Here is a 22,906-nt window from a genome sequence, read left to right on the forward strand (position 1 = left end):
TGTGTACACTGTGTGTGTAGTGCAGGAGGTGTGCGGGGTGTGTGTAGGGTTGTGCAGGGGGTGTGGGTGTGTACAGTGCGTGTGCAATGTGTGCGTGTGCAGTGTGTATGTGCGTGTGCAGTGTGCGCGTGCAGCGTGTATATGCGTGCAGTGTGCGTACGCACAGTGTGTGTGTGTAGGGTTGTGCAGGGGGTGTGTAGGGTGTGTGCGTGCAGTGTGTGTGTAGGGTTGTGCAGGGGGTGTGTAGGGTGTGTGCGTGCAGTGTGCGCGGTGTGCAGTGTGTGTGTGCGCGGTGTGCGTGCGTGCAGTGTGCGCGGTGTGCAGTGTGTGTGCGCGGTGTGCAGTGTGTGTGCGCGGTGTGCAGTGTGTGCGTGTACTGGTGGGGTTGCGGTGCTGAGTGGCTGTGTTTCCCCGGGGTTGTGGTGTAAACTGCTTACCTTTGTCTGTTGCTCCTGCGCTTGCAGTAATGGGCTTTGTCTTGTCTTCCTCCCCTGCAGCGGCTCCTACACTGGGTGCCAATGACACGGGTAAGTGTCCAGCCTTCTGATCCGCATTGCTGTCTCTCTCTGGTGGTTGGGGTTGGGCGGTGCGGGGGTGGGGGGGGTGGTCTGGGGGCCTGTAAACCCAGAGCCCTTGTTGGCATCTCTGGGTCTTCAGTTGGCAGAGTGGGTTGGTGGGGGTCACGTGGGTAACGTAGCATCGAATGAGCACTTCAGAGTTTTCTAGAAAGTGTAGTGACTGTGTATTTTGGTGGACGATCGCTGTCATCAATTTTACGCCCACCGAATGTCCTACAAACAGCCATGGAGTGAGTGAACCATTTCATTTGGTGGCGGGCGCGGTGCGGGGGGGAATTGTTGGCCAGGGTGACACCACCCCCCCCCTCCCCCCATCCCGCCCAATAACCCCCAAGGAAGGATATACATTGATGTGTATTTGTTCATCCTGGGATTATTTTTTGTGGGGAGAGGAAGTGAGAATAATAATAATATTTGCATTTGACAAAGCACTTTATCTTGTAGTTGAGACGTCTCAAAGCGCTTCACACAATGTATTGTAAAGTGGAGTGACTGTGTGTTTTGTGGGCGCATTATATAATATATAGGCGGGAGGGAAGGAGGGAGACAATAATAATAATTTGGTCACTTCAATCCAAGACTGTTTTGTGGGACGCTGCTGTGCACAATTGGCTGCCGTGTTTTGCCGACAAAATACCCGGTCACTACACTTTACAGTGCATCCTGTGAAGCACTTTGAGACGTCTCAAAGACGTGATAAGGTGCTGTATCAAATGCCAGGATTATTATTTATTATAAATACCCCGAACCGTATGGTGTCAGAGTAAGATCCTGCTCTGGTTGTGATCCAGATGTTTACCGAATGAGATCAGGCTCGTGGGTGTGCTCCAGATGTGCGCCCTGCTCTGGTTGGGATCCAATAGCTAATTGGATTGGGATTGTGCTCTGGGTGGTGCAATCCGTCTTGATCACAGAAGGGAATAAATGCTCAGACGTGGTCCTGGATTAGAGTTGCTGTGCTCTGGGGAGGGGAGGAAGGGAAGGGGTGGGGAGAAAGGAGAGGAGCGAGAGGGAGAGAGAGAGAGAGAGCTTGGGAGGAACTGAATGTGGTGCAGTTGGCAGCTCATTAAAGCGATCTGGAAGCCTCACAGCTGCTTGTGAACTCCAATGTGGTTTAGCATTTACAGAGGAACCAGCCTTTGCTGTTTTTTTGCTGCAAAACAGCCTAAGAAACTTTGGCGAAATTTGGAACCCAAAACAGTTGGATGGCAGATTAGTGGCAGTGTGGCTGTCTGTCTCGTGATCGACACAAGGGAGTGTGTGTGGGTGGGGTGGGGAGGGTGGGGGTAGGTAGCCTCGGATTGGGGGAAAAAAATGCATAAGAACATAAGAATTTGCTTGGCAAAAGAAACCAAGACCTTTCCAGTTTGTCCACCGCCATCCTGGCAGTCGCTTGGCATGTTATGTCCCAAAACTATGCACTGTAACCCCCCACCCCCCCAGATATTATCTCCTAACAGAGATCTACCAAACTTGTTCTTGAAACAAACAACACTTTCTGCTTCCACCGTCTGCCTCTCTGGGGAGCCTGTTGTATAAGCTGACGACTCATTCACTGAAGTAGTGTTTCCTTCCCGTGGTTTCTTCCAGATGTGCAACGTTTGACGTCGGCTGTGGGTGGTGCACAGCCCTGAGTCAACTCGTCGTGCACTTCCCAAGTTCAGCCACACGTGTAGGTTTCTTGTGCGTCTCCAGTGCCTTGGGAGGTCCTCCTGATGTGAAAGGCACTGTATACCCTGCAGCCAAAGCCCTAACTTGGGGAGGGGGGGTCCTCGCTGGACAAGCAGCGGGAAAGCTTACCAGACAGCGCTCTCAATGGCAAGCTATATGGTTTTAGCTGCTTAGACTCCAGCAGTTACCCCAACGCCCACTCTGGGCTCCCCCCAAGCCTTGGCTCTTGCCAACCTGCGCCTAATACTCTCCAGAATTAGGTAAACAGGATGCATCCCTCCAGGGAGAGAGAGAGCGTATTCCATTCCAACAATCTCTCTCTGGGATTTCCGTGTGTGGGTGGGATGCAGGGAATTCTCAGTTTGGTGTGGAGACTCTTAAGCTCCGGTGATGGGTTTCTGCGTGTGTCTGACACCCGGCCGGGCAAAAAACAAATGCAGTTTATGTTGTTGTTCCTGTTGCTGAGCTTCGCACCCGAGGCCCTGGTTGCTGGCCTGACTGAGCAGCTGTGATGCGTAGTCAAAACAGGAAGAACCTGAATTATCCCCTAGTCTGTTTGTGTCTGCCAACCTCGTGAGGTGTTTGTAATGTAGTATTGCAGTTACCGCCTTTCACGTCAGGAGGACGACCCAGAGCTCTGACTAGTCCCCTGGCGCATCGCAAAGAGGAAGGAGTTTCTCTCTCGCAGTGTCCCAGCCAACAATCGTCCGCCTCCACCCCCACCCCCAAAATATTCATTCACTTCACGGCTATTTTGGGGATATTGTTCATTAACTGGTGCGTTTGCCTATTAAATAATATTAAATAATATTATAATAATCCTTGTATTTGATACAGCGCCTTATCACATCGTTGAGAGCCGTCTCAAAGCGCTTTAATAATAATCCCTCCAAAACCAAAAACAATAATAAATTGGTCATTTTCTATCTACGACTGTTTGTGGGACATTGCTGTGCGCAATTGGCTGCCGCGTTCGCCCACAAATATACAGTCAATTCACTTTACAGTGGGTTCTGTGAAGCGCTTTGGGACGTCCTCCCGACGTGAAAAGCGCTATATCAAATGCAAGGATTATTATTATTATTATTATAAAGCGCTTTAGGATACACTGTAAAGTAGTGACTGTGTATTTTTGTGGGCGAAACGCGGTGGCCAATTGCGCACAGCAGCGTCCCACAAACAGTCGTGGATTGAAGTGACTAATTTTTGGATATTGGAGGGATTTGTTGTCTAGAACACCGGGAGAAAGAGAGAGAGAGAGAGAGGCTCCCTTCTCTTTCCCAGTAGCCCCGCGGGATCTTTAACATCCACCTGAACAGGTACAGACGGGACCTCGGTTTAACGTCTCATCAGAAGGACAGAATATACAGATTATACAAAAATACACAGTCTGCTCCGCTTCAAAGTATTTGCTGTAAAACACATGGTGCAGTTACTTGGTGCTTGTAGCAAATGTCTGACACACACGGAAACCCATCACCATCGCTTAAGAGTCGCCAAACCGAGCTGAGAATTCTCTGCATCCCATCTACACACGGAAATCCCAGAGATAGATGATTGGAATGGAATGCGCTCTCTCTCTCTCTCTCTCTCCCTCTCCCCCTCCCCCTGGAGGGACACAATTATGTTTACATAATTCTGGAAAGTATTAGGCGCAGGTTGGCGAGAGCCAAGCCTTGTGGGGAGCCCAGAGTGTGCGTTGGGGTAACTGCTGGAGTCTTGCCAGCTAAACCCACACAGCTTGGCCATTGAGAGCGATGTCTGGCCAAGCTTTCCCGCTGCTTGTCCAGCGAGGATCTCCCTACCAGTCAGGGCTCTGTAGGAGGATTCCCTGCCCCCAAGGATTGAGGACAACCTGCTGTTCCCCTCTCTGTAACCCTGGCCTTTGTTCATCAGTGGGAAAAGACTGGGGCTGCCAACTTCAACGAGTAGACTTGGCATCAGTTTGTGTGAGGTACTCTCTGACTCTGATACGCAGCAGAAAGGGCACTGTATCGGAGAACATGCTATCTTTCTCGAAACTGTTGCTGAAACTTTTTTCTCACCAGTTTCACTTCCCCCGCGCCCTCCCCCGAAGCTGTTCTGGCACAAATCGGCTGCCTTGCTCCCCTTCAAATACTTTGCATTTTACAGTGAATCCTGCAAAGTGTTCTGAGGCATTTTCCTGACATGAAAGGTGTCGAATGTTAGGATGGGTATTTAACAGTCAGTCTGGCTGAGTTGGATCTTGTAATCTTCAGGGCAAAAAAATACACCATAAAATCACGAGAACCTTTGAATAATTTTTCTCAGAGCCGAACCGTAGCAACAACGACAAATTAAGTTTACACCCCGCCTTTCACATCAGAAAGACGTCCCGAGGTGCTGGTCAGTTAAGGGTTTGCGCCCGAGCTGGGGGTCGGAATCGAGTGGGTTGGAGGGGAGTAGGGGTTGGGAGTGTGGTCGAATGGATGGTCAAAGAGGAAGGTCGTTCAGTCGGCACATTTTTGTCTTGATCACGTCTTCGATTAATACTAATAATAATCCTTGTATTTGATACAGTGCCTTATCACATCATTGAGATGTCTCAAAGCGCTTCACAGACTATAGTGTAAAGTGGAGTGACTGTATATTTTGTGGGCGAAACACGGCAGCCAAACATGCACAGCAGCGTCCCACAAACTGACTAACAATGTCAGGCTTAAGCAAGAAGAGTTTCCAACCAAGACCTTTGTGGGAGATATTAAAGTGTTGTGGGGTGGGGGAGGAGGAGCAGGAAAGAGGTAGGAGAGAGGAGAACCGAGGAAAAGCAGACAAAATAAGGAGAATAACACTTGATGTTGATGCCTTGCTCTATCGTGTCGGGAATCGTCTCCGAAAGGTCTCGCACGATTATTTACTTGGTGCCGAGCCAACGATGTGCCTCATACAGTGGAATCCTGTAGCATATTGATTAGAGCCCTCGTCTCGCAAGTGAGAGGACACGGGTTTGATTCCCGGCAAGTTTCCTTACTCTACACGCCTCTGTTTACCAGCAGTAAGCAGGAATCCGGTTGTTAGTCGATTGGCGGATCACTTTCCGGGCGTAATAATCCCTCAAAAAGAATAATAATTTGGTCACTCAATCCAGGACTGTTTGTGGGACGCTGCTTGTGCAATTGGCTGCCGCATTTCACCCACAAAATATAGTCAGTTCACTTTACAGTATATTCTGTGAAGCGCTTTGAGACGTCTCAAAGACGTGTTGAAGCGCTGTATCAAATGCGAGGATTATTATTATCATATTGGTTGCCAGAAATGCCGGGTAAACTCTTCTCCAATATAAGAACAAAAGAAATGTTAGACAAGAAAAAGACCAAGGTCTAGTCCGCCTTCCACCTTCCTGCCGGTCGTATGCACGTGTGTCCCAAACTCCCTAAGTACTGTATTCTATCATGTTATTTCCTAAAAGAAAACTATGTAATCTGTGTTTGAAAGAATCAACATTTCCTGCTTCAGCCTCTCCCCAGGGAGCCCGGTCCACAGGTTCACCATTCGCTCACTGAAATAGTGTTTGTGTAAATTTAACCCCTTCAATCACAGGCTGTGACCTCTGGTTTTACTATTCTGGACAAGTTGAAACAGCCTGTCCTGATCTGCACGGTCCAGCCTCCTAGAACCTTAAAGAGAGGGATCACATCGCCAATAGTGCAGTGAGATCATCAACCAATGTCAGTTTGTATTGTCTTGTATTTTGGAGTTGGCTGAAGCCAGTGGGGGTTTGACTTGTTTCTAAGTAACGCTGGATGTTGCAGATTTTCAGGGATGGGATTGAGGCCAGGAGCCAAGGAATGTTCCTTTGCTGCGTTGCCTGGCCTTGACTTTGCACTTGTCCCATTTCCAGCACCTGCGCGGCAGCCCGCCTGTGGGAATCCAGCTGCAAGCACATCCCTTGGGCTACAGCAACCTGTAGTGACCACCTCCCCCACCCCCCTCGTTCTCCACCAGCACACTTTCCTTCCCCTCCCACTCCTCCTCCCCACTCCCCCTCTCACTCCGCCCACCCACCCACCCCCTCCCATGGCCAACTGTTGTTTAAGATCCTTATTCCATTGCTTTAAGGTCTCTGTCTGGCTTGCTGCACATTGCTGTCGTCTTGAAAGAGTCCTGAGACTGAGCGAATGACTCATTCACGCTGTATTACAGCAGTTACCTGGGGCTAACAGTGAAACTGAGCGAATAAATAATAATAATTTGGTCACTCGATCCACGACTGTTTGTGGGACGCTGCTGTGCGCGATTGGCTGCCGGGTTTCATCAATTCACTTTACAGTGTATCTTGTGAAGGGCTTTGGGACGTTTCGAAGATGGGATAAGGCGCTGTATCAAATGCAAGGATTATTATTATGCATTCTGCCCCCCCCCCCCCCCCCCCCCACCCCACCCACCTCCCTCTTCTCCACTACACCATCTGTGGCCGTGCCTTCAGCCACTTCCCCCGCTCGAAGCACTGGAACTCTCTCTTAATCCCTCCGCCTTCCTCCCTCTCTCCCTCCCTCCCCACCTTCCAATCCCCGCTAAAGACCTTCCTTTTTGATGGTGTTTACGGTCACCTCCCCCCTCCCTCTCCCCCCCCGGCTCGGGGTCAGACCTCCACCACTGTCAAGCGCTCCGGGACACTACCCTGTGTGAAGGGCGCTGTGTAAATGCAAGTTGTCCCTCTGCCTGGCTGTGTGTGTGTTGTGTGTAAGCAGCCTCCCAGTCCTAGTAACAAGGCAATTCTTGTTGAGGCTTAAGTTGTTTGACAGCAAAGATGACTTGACAAGGCCAGCCAAGTCACCAGTCCGTGGGCAGTTTGTGCCAAGTTTCCCCGGACAGATGAACTCGCTGTAACAAGACTTTTTTTCCCCATCAGGACTATATTTTTCCATGCCGTCTTTCAGATGAGACGTTAATCCCAAGGTCCCGTCTGTGCCTGTTCAGGTGGACGTTAAAGATCCCGCGGGGCTATTGGAAAAGAGAAGGGAGTTTCTCTCTCTCTCCCAGTGTCCTGGACAACAATCCCCCAAATAAGATTGTTCACTTGCTCCATGGCTGTTCATGGGACATTGCTGTGCGCAACTGGCTGCCACGTTTGCCCACAAAATATACAGTATATCATGTGAAGCACTTTGAGACGTCTCGATGGATTGAAAGGTGCTAAATCAAATCAGTATTATTATTATATTTTGATTTCCAATGAAAATTTTGATATGAAAGGCGCTAACAAAGTCAGTTTGTTGTTGCTTACATTTTTGTCCCTTTCAAATAGTATTAGTCGGAAATAGTTTTTTTTATTTAAAATGTCGTTATACCTTACAAACCCGCACACTCCGTCCGCTCGGGAATCAAACCCAGGTCCTCTTGCTTGCGAAGCGAGCTCTAAAACACCAAGCTGCAGGATTTTCCATAGCTCCTTGTCATATTGCTGGATGTCTCAAAGTGGTTCACAGGATATATTGTAAAGTGAATTTTGTGGGTGAAACGCGGCACCCAATTGTGAAGGCTGTAATGAGCTGGGATCTATGGTGGATTTAACCTCTTGGCTTTCCTCTCTACAGGTGACGATGGTGACCTGGATCTCGGTGATGCTCTTGGCCCTGATCCGGACATCCCAGGTATGTCTCGTTCTGTATCCACTGGATCCCAACGGATCCACTTCAGGCTCCTCACTTGTGAACCTTTTCGCGCCACCAACGTTTTGCCCACAACGCATACAATCAATTATTATTATTATTACCTTCTACCTCACTCCTCTGTTCACGCATCCACACATCCTACCCCCCCTTTACCCAACATCCAGCTCAGTTGCATGTCCAACCCCCACCAACCACCCCCCACACACACATACACACAGTGCGACTTTATGTAATCTGTGTTACTTCCCCTCAAGCAGGGGGAGACGGAGAGGGAGGGAGAGAGAGCGCCTGCCCCTGCCCTGGGACCCCCTCCTGCCTGGTTGCCCACCCTTATGCCGCTTCCTATTGTCCAACGATCTTAGCCCAATGCACACTCCAACTCCCAAGGACCACAGTGACCGCCTTTGACCCACCCTCTCCCTTGCTCAGTGTCCGACCCGGCCTGCGTGAAGCGTTCCAAGACATTTTCCTACGTGACGTGACTGGTGGGTGTAGAATTTTTTTTGAGTGGGCAGCAAGATTTCTGACAAGCTCGGAAACCCCTCACCGTTGCTTAAGAGTCTCCAAACCCAGCCGAGAATGCCATGACCCCCCCCCCCCCATCTCCACATGGAAATCCCAGAGCTAGATTGTTGGGATGGAATGGTGGGAATACAGGGCAAGTTGACGACGTATTGATCGTTCGTGTGTTTTCTATCTCTGGGGCATTTTGCTTGTCAGTGCTGTAAATGTGTTGTCTTTTTATTTGTTGGTTTAGACGCACCAAAGGACGGGGATAAAGAAATACCTGACTTGGGTAAGAAAATCTTCCACCCATTTTTCACTGGAGTCCAACAACCTTGGGTCATGTAATTTGTTGCTGTTATTCTTCTTCGTTCGGTTAACAAATCAAATATTTTTTGAGCACCAGATATCAGGAAAGATATTAAGGCCTTGGAGGGGGTGGGGAGGTGGGCAGAGAAATTGATCCCAGGGATGAGGGGTTTTAGCGGTGAGGAGAGATTGGAGAAATTGGCTCCCGCGTTTCACCCACAAAATACACAGTCACTCCGCTTTACAATACTTCCTGGGAAGCGCTTTGAGACGTCTCAACAACGTGCATCAAATGCAAGGATTATTATTATTATTGTTCAGTTGTTTTCTGGCTGGATGAATAGGGAGAAGCTGTTTCCACTGGTAGGGGAATCAGTACCTGGAGGCCATAGTTATACGAGAGAAAGGAGAGCTTAAGAGAATTTATTTCAACAACAAATTAATGAGTCCTGTAGCTCAGTGGTTACAGCACTCGCCTCGCAAGCGAGAGACCTGGGTTCGATTCCCGGCAGTTCAGGGCGAAATCTTGGGCAAGTTTCCTCACTCCACACGCCTGATAATAATCCCTCAAGAAACAAAAAATAAGTTGGTCACTTCAATCCACGGCTGTTTGTGGGGACGCTGCTGTGCGCAATTGGCTGCCACCTTTCGCCCACAAAACATACAGTCACTACACTTTAAAGCACTTTGAGACGTCTAGAAGATGTGATAAGGCGCTGAATCAGCTGCAAGGGTTATTATTATATTTACACAGTATCTTTCACGTCTGGAGGACATCCCAAGGTGCTGGACAGTCAGGGATTTGGACCTGAGCTGGGGGTTGGGATCATAAGGGGTGGAGGGCAGGGAGGGTGGTCGTAGAAGGGTGACCAGGAGTGCAGTCGAAGAGGAGTGTTTTGAGACCGGCCTTGAAGGAAACAAGGGAGGGAGCGCGGCACAGGGCCTGTGGGATGGAGTTCCAGAGGGTGGGGGCAGAGAAGCTGAAGGCCCGATCACCGATGGTGGGGCGGGCTGGGTGGGGGGTGTGAAGCAGGCCAGAGCCTGCTGACCCAACAACACAGAGAGTTGCTGCGATGTGGAACTCGCTGCCAAGTGAGGTGGTGGAGGCCGAGTCCTTGTGGGTTTCAAGAGAGAAGTATACAGGTACATGAAGGATAGAGGTTTGAAGGGGTGTGGGAACAGGGCAGTGAGGTGGAATGGACAGCTCGCTCTGAGAGCCGATGCAGATTCAATGGGCCGAATGGCCTCCTTTCAGCACCTGGGGACTACCTCCCGACGTGAAAGGTGCTTTACAAATATCGCTTCTGTTGTTGTTGCAAATTTGCGCCAATCTCCTAACTCGACAGTAACGCCAGAAATGTTCTAAATGCACAGGTTTGGATTTCGATGAACCAAAGCCAACTCCGCCTCGCGTTGGCAACAAGCCGAAGGGATCGGATGATGGTGAGTGTGTCACCTGTGCGGTGTGTGTGTGTGCGTGCGTGGAGGGGGTGCTAGTGGTAGCCTAGCTCAGTGTCCCCGATGTGGGGGCTTGAACCCGGAGCTGAACTCGGAGGCGAGAGCGCTGCCAACTGAGCCAGGCTGACGGGCAATCAGTATCAGCCACTGCGCAGAACCCATTCCACTTTGTGTAAACGCCCGCACTGATAGGCTGCGGATACTAAATGGCACCATAAAATATTCAGCGTGAGCGCTACCATTAAGGGAACGGCGGCAGCTACTGAATTGGGAAAATAAGCAATTCATGCGAATATTAACCTCAGCGGAATGAAATGCGAAAGGCGTGGGTGAAACACGGCAGCCAATCGCGCACAGCAGCGTCCCACAAACAGTCGTGGATTGATACGTGACTGTTCATGGGACGTTGCTCTGCGCAAGTGAGTTGCCGTGTTTGCCCACAAAACACACAGTCACTCCACAGGCAAATCCAGTGAAGCACCAAATGCAAAGATTATTATATTACGGGTCTCGCTGGTATTTGGAGGCAGAATGATTGATGCGCTGAGAAACACAAATGGTGGCTGTTAATGTGATTAAACGAAAACTTTGAGTTTAAAAACTTCTTTTTTATCATTTCAGGTTTTAATTTAGAGGACGCCCTTTTCGGAGACGGTAATTTTGTTTTATTGTTAATATTGTCCTTTTAAGTGGAATTGTTTCTGTTAATTGTTTCCGTGGGGTCATCATTACAAATGACAACAGTTAGTATCCTGTTTGTAATGTGGGGGTGCTGTGTTTGTTACAGTGGAGGGGGAGTCTAAAATGGGGTGGGGTGCTCAGGTATTTTTGTTTGCATTGGGGCAGTGTGATTAATCACCAGCTCCCGGTAAATCGTGCAAGAGCGCAATTGGTTTTTGAGCCTACGTCTCAAGTGGAAATGTCTTGTTCCGACAGATAAACTCACCCCGACAAAGAAACCCAGAGTTCCTGCTCGCGGAGGAGGAAATCAAGGTGAGGGAGGGGAAGCATTCAATGTTTCCAAAGGTGTTTGATGTACAGTAAAATCCCTCGTAACCGGTCACCCCCAAGGGCTCAGTCACACAGTAATTGGAGCAGCCCGTTAGGCTTGTGTATAAATACATCAGTAAATGCTGCCGAGATACTGGAGTCCTGTAGCTCAGGGGTTAGAGCGCTCGCCTCGCAAGCCTGAGGACCTGGGTTTGATTCCGGGGCAGAGAGAAACCTCAGGCAAGTTTCCCTACTCCACACCCCTCTGTTTACCAGCAGTGAGTAGGAACCCGGTTGTTGGTCGATTGGCGGATCGCTTTCCGGGGTTAAACATCTGCTTTTAAAAATAAATCTGGTCACTCAATCCGCGACTGTTTGTGGGACGCTGCTGTGCGCAATTGGCTGCCGTGTTTCGCCCAACAACAACAACAACAAGATTCCATTTATAGAGCGCCTTTCACGTCGGGAGGACGTCCCAAGGCACTGGACAGTTGGGTCAGGACCCGAGCAGTGGGGAAATGGTCAGGGTGAGGGGAGGGAAGGGAGGGAGCGAGGAGGGGTAGAGAGTCGAGAGGGGAGCTGAAGGTTGAAGGTCAAAGAGAAAGGTTTTGAGACCGGCCTTGAAGGAGGAAAGGGAGGAAGCAGCGAAGGCACTGGGGATAGAGTTCCAGAGCCTCGGGGCTGAGAGGCCGAAGGACCGGCCACCGATGGTAGGGCGGTTGGGGCGGGGGACGTGGAGCAGACCGGAGCCAGAGGAACGGAGGGTACGGGCAGGTAGGTAGGGGGATAGTAGGTTGGAGAGGTAGGAGGGAGCGAGGCCGGGAATGGCCTTGTAGGTGAGGATGAGGATCTTGAATTCGATCCTCTGGGGGATGGGGAGCCAGTGGAGGTGAGCGAGGGCGAGGGTGAGGGTGAGGGTGAAGGTGAGGGTGGGAGTGAGGGCGAGGGTGAGGGTGAGGGTAGGAGTGAGGGCGAGGGTGGGAGTGATGTGGTCGCGGTGTCTGGTGCGGGACAGTACACGAGCTGCAGAGTTCTGAATGACCTGCAGTGTGGAGGGAGGGACGGGAAGGCCGACGAGGAGAGAGTTTCCATAGTCCACATGAGGTGATAAAGGTGTGGACCAGAGTTTCAGCCGCGTGAGGGGTGAGGTAGTGCCGTAGTCTGGCGATGTTCCGGAGGTGATGGAAGGCGGTGCCGGTTGTGGTGCGGATATGAGGGAGAAAGGACAGCTCAGGGTCGAGGGGAACCCCGAGGTTCCTGATGGCTTTGAGAGGTGGAGAGTGCGGAGCTGATGCTGTCAGCGCCTGAGGTGCGGAGGCGCTGACGCGACCCAATCAGGAGGGCCTCAGTTTTGCGCACGTTGAGCTGAAGAAAGTTGTCTCTCGTCCACAAAATATACAGTCAATTCACTTTACAGTGTATCCTGTGAAGCGCTTTGAGACGTCGAGAAGATGTGATAAGGCGGTGCAACAAATGCGAGGATTATTGTTCCCGCGTTACTGGAAGGGAAAGGAGTTTCTCCCAGTGTCCGAGCACACGGTTCCTACCCCAAACCCCCAAACTCCCCCCCCATCAAACAATGGTTTGTTCACCATTGGGTTCAAGTGCTCTGGGACACCGCCCTGTGTGAGAGGCGCTATATATATGCAAGTAGTAGTTGTTGTTTGCTTCGCATTGATAACATGTTTTGGCTTAATTTTGAAATTGTTCTTTTTTTCCCCTTTTTTTCTCTTTTCCTCTTCTCTCTCCATTTTCTCTTTTTTTCCCCCCTCTCTCTGTCCCTTCCCCCACCACCCCTCTCCCTCCCTCCCTCCCTCCCTCCCTCTTCCCCCTTTCTCTCTCCCTCTTTCCCTTTCCCCCCTCTATCCCTCCCTTACCCAATTTCCCCCCCTTGCCCTCCCCTTTCCCCCCCCCCTCTCCCTCCCCCTTTCTCCTCCTCCCTCTCTATCCCTCCTTTTCCCCATCTCTCCCCTTCCCCCTCTCTCTTTCTCTTTCCCCCTCTCTCTTTCTCCCCCTCCCTCTCTCTCTCTTCTCCCCCTCCCCCCCTCTCTCTCTCAGACACTGATCTTAAGGACTCGGATTTGATGAATGGTGACTACAAACCTGACCAGACCAATTCCAAGGGTAATTCCCATTTTGTGCTCCTTTTCTCTCCTACGTTTCGGTCACTTTTATTCAAAAAAAGGAGGGAACCGAAAAGGTCAAAGATCATGTGCTGTCTTATTGAGTCCATTTTTTTTCTCCTTTTCCCTTCCTCAATTCTCCCGCCCTCTCTCTCCCCCTCCTTCCTTCAATCCTTCCCCTTCTCTCACTCTTCCCCCCCGTCTCTCCCCCTTCCCCCCCATCTCTCCCGCCTTCCCCCCCCGTCTCTCCACCCCCCTTCACCCCTGTCTCTCTCCCCTTTACCCCGTCTCTCCCCCCTCCCCCCTATCTTCCCCCGTCTCTCTCCCCTTACCCCCGTCTCTCTTCCCTTACCCCCATCTCTCACTCACCCTTCCTCCCACTCTATGTCCCCCCTCTTCCCTTTTACTTCTGCCCCTCTTGATCTCCATTCCACCCCTCCCCGTCTCTCTCTCTCTACTTTCCTTCTCTCCCTTCCTCCCCCTCTCTTCCCCCGTTCCCCCTTTCTTTCCCCTCCCCCTCTCTTTCCCCTCCCCCTCTCTTTCCCCTCAGTCCCCACCCCTCTCTCTGCTGAAGATATTGACTGGTGTTGGAGTACAGCAGCTCCCTGGGTGCGCTCTGCCATGCAGTACTTTGCTGACTTGCTGTTTGCCATGCTAGATGGTGAGTGCCAACAGTCTGGCTTCTTTGGCACAGGAGATGGCATTGCGGGGGAGGCTGTGCTCCTGCCCAAATGGGCACTGCAGGAGGAGGGAAGAGAGAGGGAAGGGGGTGGTCAATGGAGTACATAGAAACAGGAGGAGGCCATTCAGCCCCTCGAGCCTGTTCCCCCATTCTATGAGATCAAAGCTGATCTGTGCCTCAACTCCAATTACCCATATCCCCATATCCCCTGACCTAACAAACATCTTTCCACCTCAGTCTGGACAATGTGAATGGGTCCATGGCTCATCGACAAGACCTAGAAGGGCCGACCAGTCACTGGGGGCAGGGAATCCTCCCCCTCAGTTCCTGGTAACCCCACAGCCAAAGCCCTAACCGGGAGGATGGTCCTCGCTGGACAAGCAGCGGGAAAGCTTGGCCAGACAGTGATAGCAATGGCCAAGCTGTGTGGGTTTAGCCGGTTAGACTCCAGCAGTTACCCCAACACACACTCTGGGCCCCCCCCCCAAGCCTTGGCTCTCGCCAACCTGCGCCTAATAGAACATTCCACCCACAAAATATACAGTCAATTCACTTTACAGTGTATCCTGTGAAGCGCTTTGAGACATCTCGAAGATGTGATAAGGCGCTGTATCAAATGCAGGGATTATTATTATTCTCTTGAATTAGATAAACGAGGGGAGAGAGAGAGAGAGAGTGCACATTCTATTCCAGACACGGGGAAATCTGCGTGTGTTGGTGGCAGACGTATGTAGAACTCTCGGTCTGGTTTGGAAAGTGGCTGCTGAAGGCAACAGAACATTAGCTTCACCTGATTTATATATTGTCAGTGTTTAACTAATCCTGGCAACTTTGAACCTGCGGAAGCAGGTCAATGAGTTGCAAATGGATGCTACATAAATTTTATTCCCCCTTTTCTTTTTCCCTCCCTCTCTCCCTCCCTCTCCCATCTATCTCCTGCTCCCCACTCACTCTTTTCTTCCCCCACCCACCCACACACACCCTTCTCCTCCCCTCCATCCCCCCCCCCCACCCGAACCTTCTCGATAACAAAAGACACGTATGAGGGGTCAGCTGGTAAGTTTCCCTCGACTGTCTGCAGTGGGGGGGTCTTTGACGGGTGCCTTTGCCTTGCTCCGCGGGGATGGGTGGGTGGTAACAGCGGAGCCCTGTGCCGGGCTGGTTGCTGTTGCTGTCGCTGACAGTCAGTCAGTGGTTCTCACCTGCATGTGATGCTCTGTGTCGGGGTTTAGCTTTTTTTTAACCTAATTCACTAATTTCTGAGGAGGGGGAAAAAAAGAGAAGGGAGTTTGGGTGCGGAAGAGGGAAAAAAAAAAGCACCCACTAACGGCATCTCTGTAACACCATCCTGTAGCTCAGTGGTTAGAGCATTCGCCTCGCGAGCAAAAGGACCTGGGTTTGATTCCTCGCTTCAGGTCACGCCTGGAGACCTTCCTATTCGACCTCGCCTCCGGTCACTCCCCCCTCCGCCCCCCCCCAGCTCGTTGTCAGGCTCTGAGGGATTTATAAAGACAGGAGTTGTCCTCGAAGATGATTAACACCAAAATTAGCCAAAGTTCCTCCAAACTTTGTTTTGGATTTAACCCACGGGCTTTAACTCAAGGTGCTTTTTTTTTATTCCCTTCCTTCCCCCACCTCCTCCCCCCATCCTCACCTCCCCCCTAACCCCCCTCCTCCCCTCCCCCAGCTCCCCCTCCCTCACCGCCTCCTGGGGTCATTGTATGCAGATGTTGGCTTTCCGCACGAGAAATGGTTTCAATCATGGCAAAATAATGATTTCTGTGGAACCCTGTAACTAAATGTTCTTTTGTTTTCAAAACTTTTTGGTTTTGTGAGTCCCAATTTTTTTCACTCCCCCCCCCCGCCCATTCATTCTTCTCTCCCCATCGCTGGTCTGTCTTACTCTGCTTACAGTCTAACTTCCTCTCGCTAGCCTACTGTTTCCCCCTCCCACTCACACAGTCGCGCACACACACACACACACACACCTCTCCCTAACAACAACAAAAATAATACATCTGTACCTTTCACATCGGGAGGACGTCCCAAGGTGTTGGCAAAGGGCAATCCCCAAGTGGCTTTTGCCCAGGTGTGGAGTCGTTCAGTCGTATTGACATGCCTTCCTACTCCCATTCTCCCTCTCCATCCCTCCCACCCATCACCTCATCTCCTTCCCCTGGTATATGTCAGAGCCAGTTCCTCTGAAGTCCTCTCTCTGTCTTTCTCCTCTCTTTCCCCCGACAATCTGCTGCAGTAGAGCTTATAGAACCTCTTGCAGCTGCTGGTGATATCAGGGGCTGTTGGCGGTGAAACTCTCTCACCCTCTGTTCAGCCCCGTGTCTAACCCAACCTGTCCTTCCTCTCGTTTGGTGCAGGTCGCAAGGCAAGCGGAGGCTCAGCCGGTGAGAGCAATTAACTCATAAAATAACAATTCTTATCGCAATTTTTCTTTCAAAAGCAAATGAGTTAGATTTCTCTTAGGAAATAATATCCGGGGGGAGACCGTGTATAGTTTGGGACATGACTTGTTGTCCAAACGACTGCAAGGATGGACCTTGGCCTTCTCCGTCCAGTAATTCTTATGTTCTTTAGAACTTTGTTGGATGAATCCATACTGTTAAAAAAAAAAGAATCCTTGCATTCAACGCAGATATCGAATGCAGGGATTATATTGTTGTTGTTTGGCTCATCGTTTGTTTGAAAAAGCAATCGATTCAGTCCCATTTACCCACCTTTCTCTTGCCCTCCTTCTCCCTCCCCTGTGTCTCTCTGTCTGCATGCGTTTGCGTCTGTGTGCGCGTGTATATTGTAGAGTGCCGTAGCCTAGTGGTTAGCGCGCTCACCTCGCGAGCGAGAGGACCCGGGCTCGACTCTTTGTAGGGACGCTGCTCTGCGTAATTGGCTGCCGCGTTTTGCCCACAAAATATCCAGTCGATTCACTTTACAGTGTGTCCCGTGAAGCGCTTTGAGACGTCTCAAAGACGTGATACTACTACGCTGTATCAAATACAAGGATTATTATTATATTGTGGGTGTGTGTAGACTAGAGTCGACGAGAAAAAAATCCTCCTGTTCTTCCCAGTTTGCTCCTCTGCTAATTATCATCGTTCGCTGGCCTCCAGTCACGGACTCTCCCGCTTGCCCTCCGTGTTTGGATTCACGGATCCTGTCGCGTGTCCGGTTTCAAGACCTCAATTTGGCTGCTAATGGTTCTTACTGTTGAGTGTCAGTGCGGCTAGTTAATGGGGTCTTGAGCCAAGGTGATGCATTTAGTCATAAAAAGAAATGATGTCGTACTTAATTCCTTTCTCGACTGCAGCCAAGTTGCACAATTATCTGCGCGGCCTGATATATCATCACCCGGGGAAAAAGAGGGGGAGGTAGAAAGCATTTTATTTCACCCTGGTTAGAGCACAGAATCTTTTAGCTCAAACTGCTGAAGCAGAATCCATACTAACGGGTTGAAAACGGCACGGTTATGAATACTTTTATCAATATTTGAAAGTGCGGGGGAATGGGGTTAGAGTAGAGAGCTCCAGAGGGGGAGTGAGCCCCAGCACAGACGCGATCAAATGAGTAGCATCCTGTTCCTAAAGCTTGAAAGCATTTTGTAGACTGGGCGGGGGGTGATATTCTTCGTGAAAGTATCTCTAATGATTATTTTGGTCTTGGTGATTAGAGCCAATAGTTATCGCGGCCATAAATGGTATCTGTTATTGGGGCAAATTTTTGTTCTTAAGCCTATTACTAACCTCACTCAGCGTGGAATGTGTTGCAACTCTCCCTCTTTGTCATCACGGGGGAAAGAGAGTGAAATGAGACGTCGACTTGCAATTGTAACAAGAGTTTTCGTTCCCATGTTCATTTTTTTTAAACGATTCCCTTTCAGACACCAACGGAAACAGTGGAGGCGGAGGAGGAGGAGGTATGGCTGCAATTCTTTCTCTTTTGGTGTCAGTCCGGCTCAGCGGTTAGTCATCTCGATTCAGAAGGTTGCGAGTTCCGCGCCCCCCCCCCCCCACATCGGGGAAGTTTGAACTCGGATAGTCTAGGCTGACACTCCGGCACAGTGCTGGGGGGGAGCCCTGCATTGGTGGAGGTTCCGACCAGCGGGTGAGACGTTAAACTGAGGTCCCGTCAGTATCCTGTTTGCGTGGATACCAAAGATCACCCGAGGCTACTCAAAAAGAGAAGAGTTTCTCTCTCCCTGTGTCCTGGCCGGCAATCCCCCAGATAATATCGCTCGTTCGCCCACACGCTGCACAGTCAAAGCCACTTTGTGTTCTGTGAAGCGCTTTGAGACAAATCTCGACGATGTGGTAAGGGGTTAGATGAAACTGAAGGAGTATTGTTAATATTATTCACGTCGAGGCTGTTTGAGGGACGTTGCCGTGTGCAAATTAGCTGCCGCGTTTGTCTGAAAAACACAAAGTCACTGCAGTTTATGGTAAACTCCAGTGAAACGCTTTGAGACGTGTTCCTGACGTGAAAGGCGCTGCGTCTAACCCCAGGATCCTGTTGATTTGTTTCACAAAACATAACACGGGCGGTAAGGCTGTGGACTGCTGCCACCCCGTGGTCAGACGGATTCATTCAGTCTGCAGTCAGTCTCGTTTGCTTCAATACAACATATGCAAGGAAAAGGGAGTCGAAATCAGGGCACTGTGTGCGCGTGCATGTGTGTGTGTGGGTCACTGTGTGTGTGTTCGTGTGTGACTGCGTGCACGCATGTGTGTGTGTATGCGGGTGTGTGTATGCGCGTGTGTGTGTATCTGCATGTGTGACTGTGTGTGTTGTGTGTGTGTGTGTCTGCGTGTGTGACTGTGTCTGCGTATGTGTAAATATCTTAGTTTCTTGAGCAGAGATTTTAGTGAGTGTTTCTGTGTTGTGTGACTCTCCAGGTCAGAGCGCAGGGTCGACGGCTGGAATTGTTGGTGGCATTGCCATGGCTCTGGTCGGTGCTGCCGGGGGCTATTTCACTTACCAGAAGAAGAAGCTGTGCTTTAAGATACAAGGTGAGATTGCTCACTCCGAATGGCTCAGTCACTGTATCAGCCAGAGATTTGGCCAATTGTGGAGTCCTGTAGCCCAGTGGTTAGAGATCTCACCTCGAAAGCGAGCGGACCTGGGTTTGATTCCCTGGCAGGGTGAGACCTTGGGCAAGTGTCCTTACTCGACAAGTAGCCACTCTGCACAGAGTGTGAACGTAATTGTGTATTGGTGCATTGTATGGTTTTACCGATATTTTTCTTTCTACGTCGGCAGGAAACACGGCTGAGCAGGGCACCAAGCAGGAGAATGTGCAGAACCAGAAAGAGGATCCTCAGTGTATGTAATAATGGTGTCAGTCCAACGCTCGACAGTCTCAGCCTGAGCACGTCTCTCCTCCTTAAACTGTCTCGCCTTCAAATCCCTTCAAGCCCTGGCACCTCCCTCCCTCTCCGACATGCTTACCCCACAACCCGCTGCCTCCGCTCGGCTGGCTCCAGCCTCCTGTTTGTACCCCGACCCCTCCGCTACACCATCGGTGGCCGTGCCTTCAGCCACCACACCCCCGAATCTCTGGAACTCTCCCTCAAACCCTCCGCCTTGCCCCCTTCCTTCCCCATCTTCAGGTTGCGCCTTAAGACCTTCCTCTTTGACCCCCTCCCTCCCTCCCTCCCTCGATCTCATGCTTCTCCACTGTTGAGCGCTGTGGGATGTTGCCCTGCATGAGGGGGCACTGTGTAAATGAAGTTGTTGTTGTTGTTGTATAAAGAATCATGATTTATGATTCTTGCCCCTGGACCCCTCCCTGCTCTTCGGCTTGACCTGCGCATTTTGGCCTCTGCCCCTGACCCACAACACCCCCACCCCCAACAGCTCCCCCACCATCACACCAGCAAAATGTCCCCAATTCTGTTCCACATTCATAGAGTCCTGTAGCTCAGTGGTTAGAGCACTCGCCTCGCAAGCGAGAGACCGAAACCTCAGGTAAATTTCCTGCCTCCACACACCCCTGTTTACGAGCAGTAAATAGGAACCCGGTTGGTAGTCAATTAGCGGATCATTTTTCGGGGGTAATAATCGCTTCAAAACAATTCCCTTCAAACAAAAGAATAATTTGGTCACTTAATCCACGAGTGTTTGTGGGCACTGTGGGCCCAACTGTCTGCCATGTTTCGCCCACAAAATATACAGTTGACTTTACATTATATTCTGTAAAGCGCTTTGAGACGTCTCAACGACGTATATCCTCTCACAGTCCAGTACTGAGGAGGGGGTGGGGGGGGGGGGAGAGAATGAGCTGGAAATGGAGCGATGGATCGTTGCATTATTGGAGGTGTCGTTCTTCGGATGAGATTTTGAAAGAGATTGACACTCGAGAAGGGAGTCTCTCTCTCTCTCTCTCTCTCTCTCTCTCCCAGCTTCCTGGCCAACAATCTCTTCTCTTTTCCCGGGATCTTTAACGTCCACTGGAACGGTCACAGAAAGGGGCCTCGGTTTAACTCCAACCCCACCCACCACCCACTCCCTCTCCTCCCCCCTCCCCCTAATCACCACTAAACTGGAGTGTAAACCAGTGAGTTCAAAGACCCAACGTGGGGCTTAAACCTCGATTTGGGGAGAACCCCTATGTATGTCACCCATGCGTGGAAATTTCCTTGTGGCTGGAAAGGAATGCACTCTCTCTCTCTCTCTCTCTCTCTCCCTCTTCCTGGAGGGACAAGCCCTGGTTGCTGAATTCCAGAGTATTCACAACAACAACAACTTGAGCTTGTATAGCGCGGGGTCGGTTCCCGGAGCTGCGTATTGTGCGCGGTTTGCTTTGCTGTGATGTTTGCGCACGTGTTCTGCGACGCGAACCAAATCCTTGACTTGGGACATCTTCCTGACTTGAAAGTCCCTCGTAAATATAACCTGTGGTGGTGGTGGTGGTGGTGGTTGTTGAACCGAACATACTTTGATCAATTAATCGATTAATGAATTAACCCATTAATCAAATTATTTCTCTCTTCCCTTCCCCTCTCCTCACCCCATACACTTTCTCCTCCCTTCCCCATGTTTCTCTCCACCCTCCTCATTTCCTTCAACACCCTCTGTGTTCCTAATCCACCCCCCCCCCTCACCCTCTCTCTCTCCCCCCCACCCCTCACTACCCTCTCCAAACTACAGCTTACAGCACTCTACTGCAGTCACAATCCGCTGGAGGCAACTAGTAAGGAACAGAGACGCTGAGAGAAGTCTGACGACACCACGATTCTCCTGACTGCTGTGTCTCTCTTTCTCGTGAACACACTCCTTTTTTTTTTCTAGTTTAATTTTTTCCAATGGGTTAAAAATCGCCATCGATTCATTTTTGTGTTTTTTGTTGTTGTTGTTGTCGTCGTCATCATCGTTGTTTGAAACTACACAGAATCTGCCGACCAGGGTGTGTTTTTTTAATATATGCAGTAAAACATGGATGGGGGGGGGGGGGGAGGTGGGGGGTTAGAAATTCTGTTAGTGTTTTTTTTATGAAAAGAAACCCACCTCACCTGCCCCACCATTGTCAGTCCTGCGTTCAGCCTATCTGCCCCCCCGACTCCCGCTCTCTAAAACTCGATCCTTGAGTCCCTCCAACTCGCCCCCACCCCCCCCCCCCCCCCCCCACCAAGCTCGCGTGTCCAGGCTGGAGGGTCGAGTGCCTTGGGACGTTCTCCCGACGTGACCGGCGCTGTGTGTGAATGTCGAATTGTACGGTATTGCAAAGCCAGCAAGTCGGTGGATGTTTTTTTTTATATAAAAAAAAAGAACCAAAAAGGTATGAAAATCCTCTTTACGTTGCTTAAGAAATTCACAAAAGAGCCGTCCTGAATCTTTGCCGGTTTTTGATGGGGGGGGGGGGGGTGGGGGGGATCTGCCGAATGTTGGGGATTTTTTTTATTTACAATATAAGTCTTTGCCTCTTGTTATAATAAATGGTAGATATTAACAGCCATTCGGCCCATTGCGTCCACACTATGTCTAGGAGCGAGCTTTCCGTTCAATCCCACTGCCCTGCCCCATCCTCACACCCCTTCGAGCCGCCATCCTTCCACCTTCTACCTGCTGTCTGCTTCCCTGCTGCAAACCCACAATGGATTCAAACTCTACCACCTTCCTTGGCAGGGCAGTCCGTGCCCCCACAACTTAATGTGTGAGCACGTGAGCGATTGTGTTGTTGTTGCTACACAAACGTAATTTGTTGTTGTTGTTGTTGGGCGATGTACCAGTCACATTCCTCTGCACTGTTGCTGCATGATTCCAGCTTCCTGCTTGTCCCCCGTGCCCTCCGCTCCACCATTGGTGGCCACGCTTTCAGCTGCTACCCCCCGAAACTCTGGACCGTCTCTCTCTCTCTCTCTCTCTCCCCTCCACCTTCCTTGCCCCTTCCTTCCCCATCTTCAGGTCGCGCCTCCCCCCCGCCTCGGAGTCGTGCTCTGCCGCTGTCAAGCGCTCTGGGACGCTACCCTCTTGAGGGGCGCTGTGTAAATGCAAGTTGTTGTTGTTGCTATCTTTCCCATCCCCTCGGCTCGGACTCCCAGCTCGAATCCTGGACTGTCCGGTCCAGTGACTTGGTACGTGCTCCCAACACGAAAGGTGCTGACGTTGCTGTGTAACTGTGTAGTCACGTTTAATCGAATGAAACTAACCGACAGCTTTTAGTATAGAGTTTGCTTATCGAGGGCAAAGAAGTTAACCCTTTCTGAAATGTTCCTTGTGTTTTTATTGCTGGTGGGGGGTGGGGGGGGGAGGGGGAGAGAGAGCCCAGGGTGTGACTGCGTTTCAAGTTTTTATTTTCTGAGGGAGAGAAGGCAATGGGTAAAGGAGGGGTGAAATGTGAATGCTGACAAACTTGTTGTAATTGCTGTACTTTTTTGTGAGGAGGGGCTGGGGGTGGGTGGGCGGGGGTGGGGGGTTTGTAACATGGAGAGCTGTAGCAATATGCCTCGC

The 22,906-nt window shown here is 50.7% G+C and overlaps 1 protein-coding gene across 1 annotated transcript; it reads left to right on the forward strand.

The window, feature by feature from the left end:
• Positions 1-466: 466 nt before the first annotated feature.
• cd99 (CD99 molecule) lies at positions 467-21,409 on the forward strand. The gene is made up of 12 exons (XM_042334436.1): positions 467-527; positions 7,808-7,864; positions 8,643-8,681; positions 10,073-10,141; positions 10,778-10,810; positions 11,093-11,149; positions 13,205-13,270; positions 16,327-16,353; positions 17,841-17,876; positions 18,853-18,966; positions 19,217-19,279; positions 21,107-21,409. Exons 1-12 carry the CDS (start codon positions 467-469, stop codon positions 21,148-21,150), a joined length of 666 nt encoding a protein of 221 aa, XP_042190370.1. The 3' UTR covers positions 21,151-21,409.
• The last annotated feature ends 1,497 nt before the right edge of the window (positions 21,410-22,906 follow it).

Source organism: Callorhinchus milii, unplaced genomic scaffold (assembly GCF_018977255.1).
Source record: "Callorhinchus milii isolate IMCB2004 unplaced genomic scaffold, IMCB_Cmil_1.0 Scaffold4, whole genome shotgun sequence".
In the NCBI taxonomy this organism is placed as follows: domain Eukaryota; kingdom Metazoa; phylum Chordata; class Chondrichthyes; order Chimaeriformes; family Callorhinchidae; genus Callorhinchus; species Callorhinchus milii.

Excerpts from the sequence above, each read along its gene's own strand:
- cd99 (XM_042334436.1), top strand. The coding sequence starts at position 467 with ATGGGCTTTGTCTTGTCTTCCTCCCCTGCAGCGGCTCCTACACTGGGT. Across the intron at positions 10,811-11,092 it reads GGACGCCCTTTTCGGAGACG|ATAAACTCACCCCGACAAAG; the intron begins GTAATTTTGTTT and ends TTGTTCCGACAG. Across the intron at positions 11,150-13,204 it reads TCGCGGAGGAGGAAATCAAG|ACACTGATCTTAAGGACTCG; the intron begins GTGAGGGAGGGG and ends TCTCTCTCTCAG.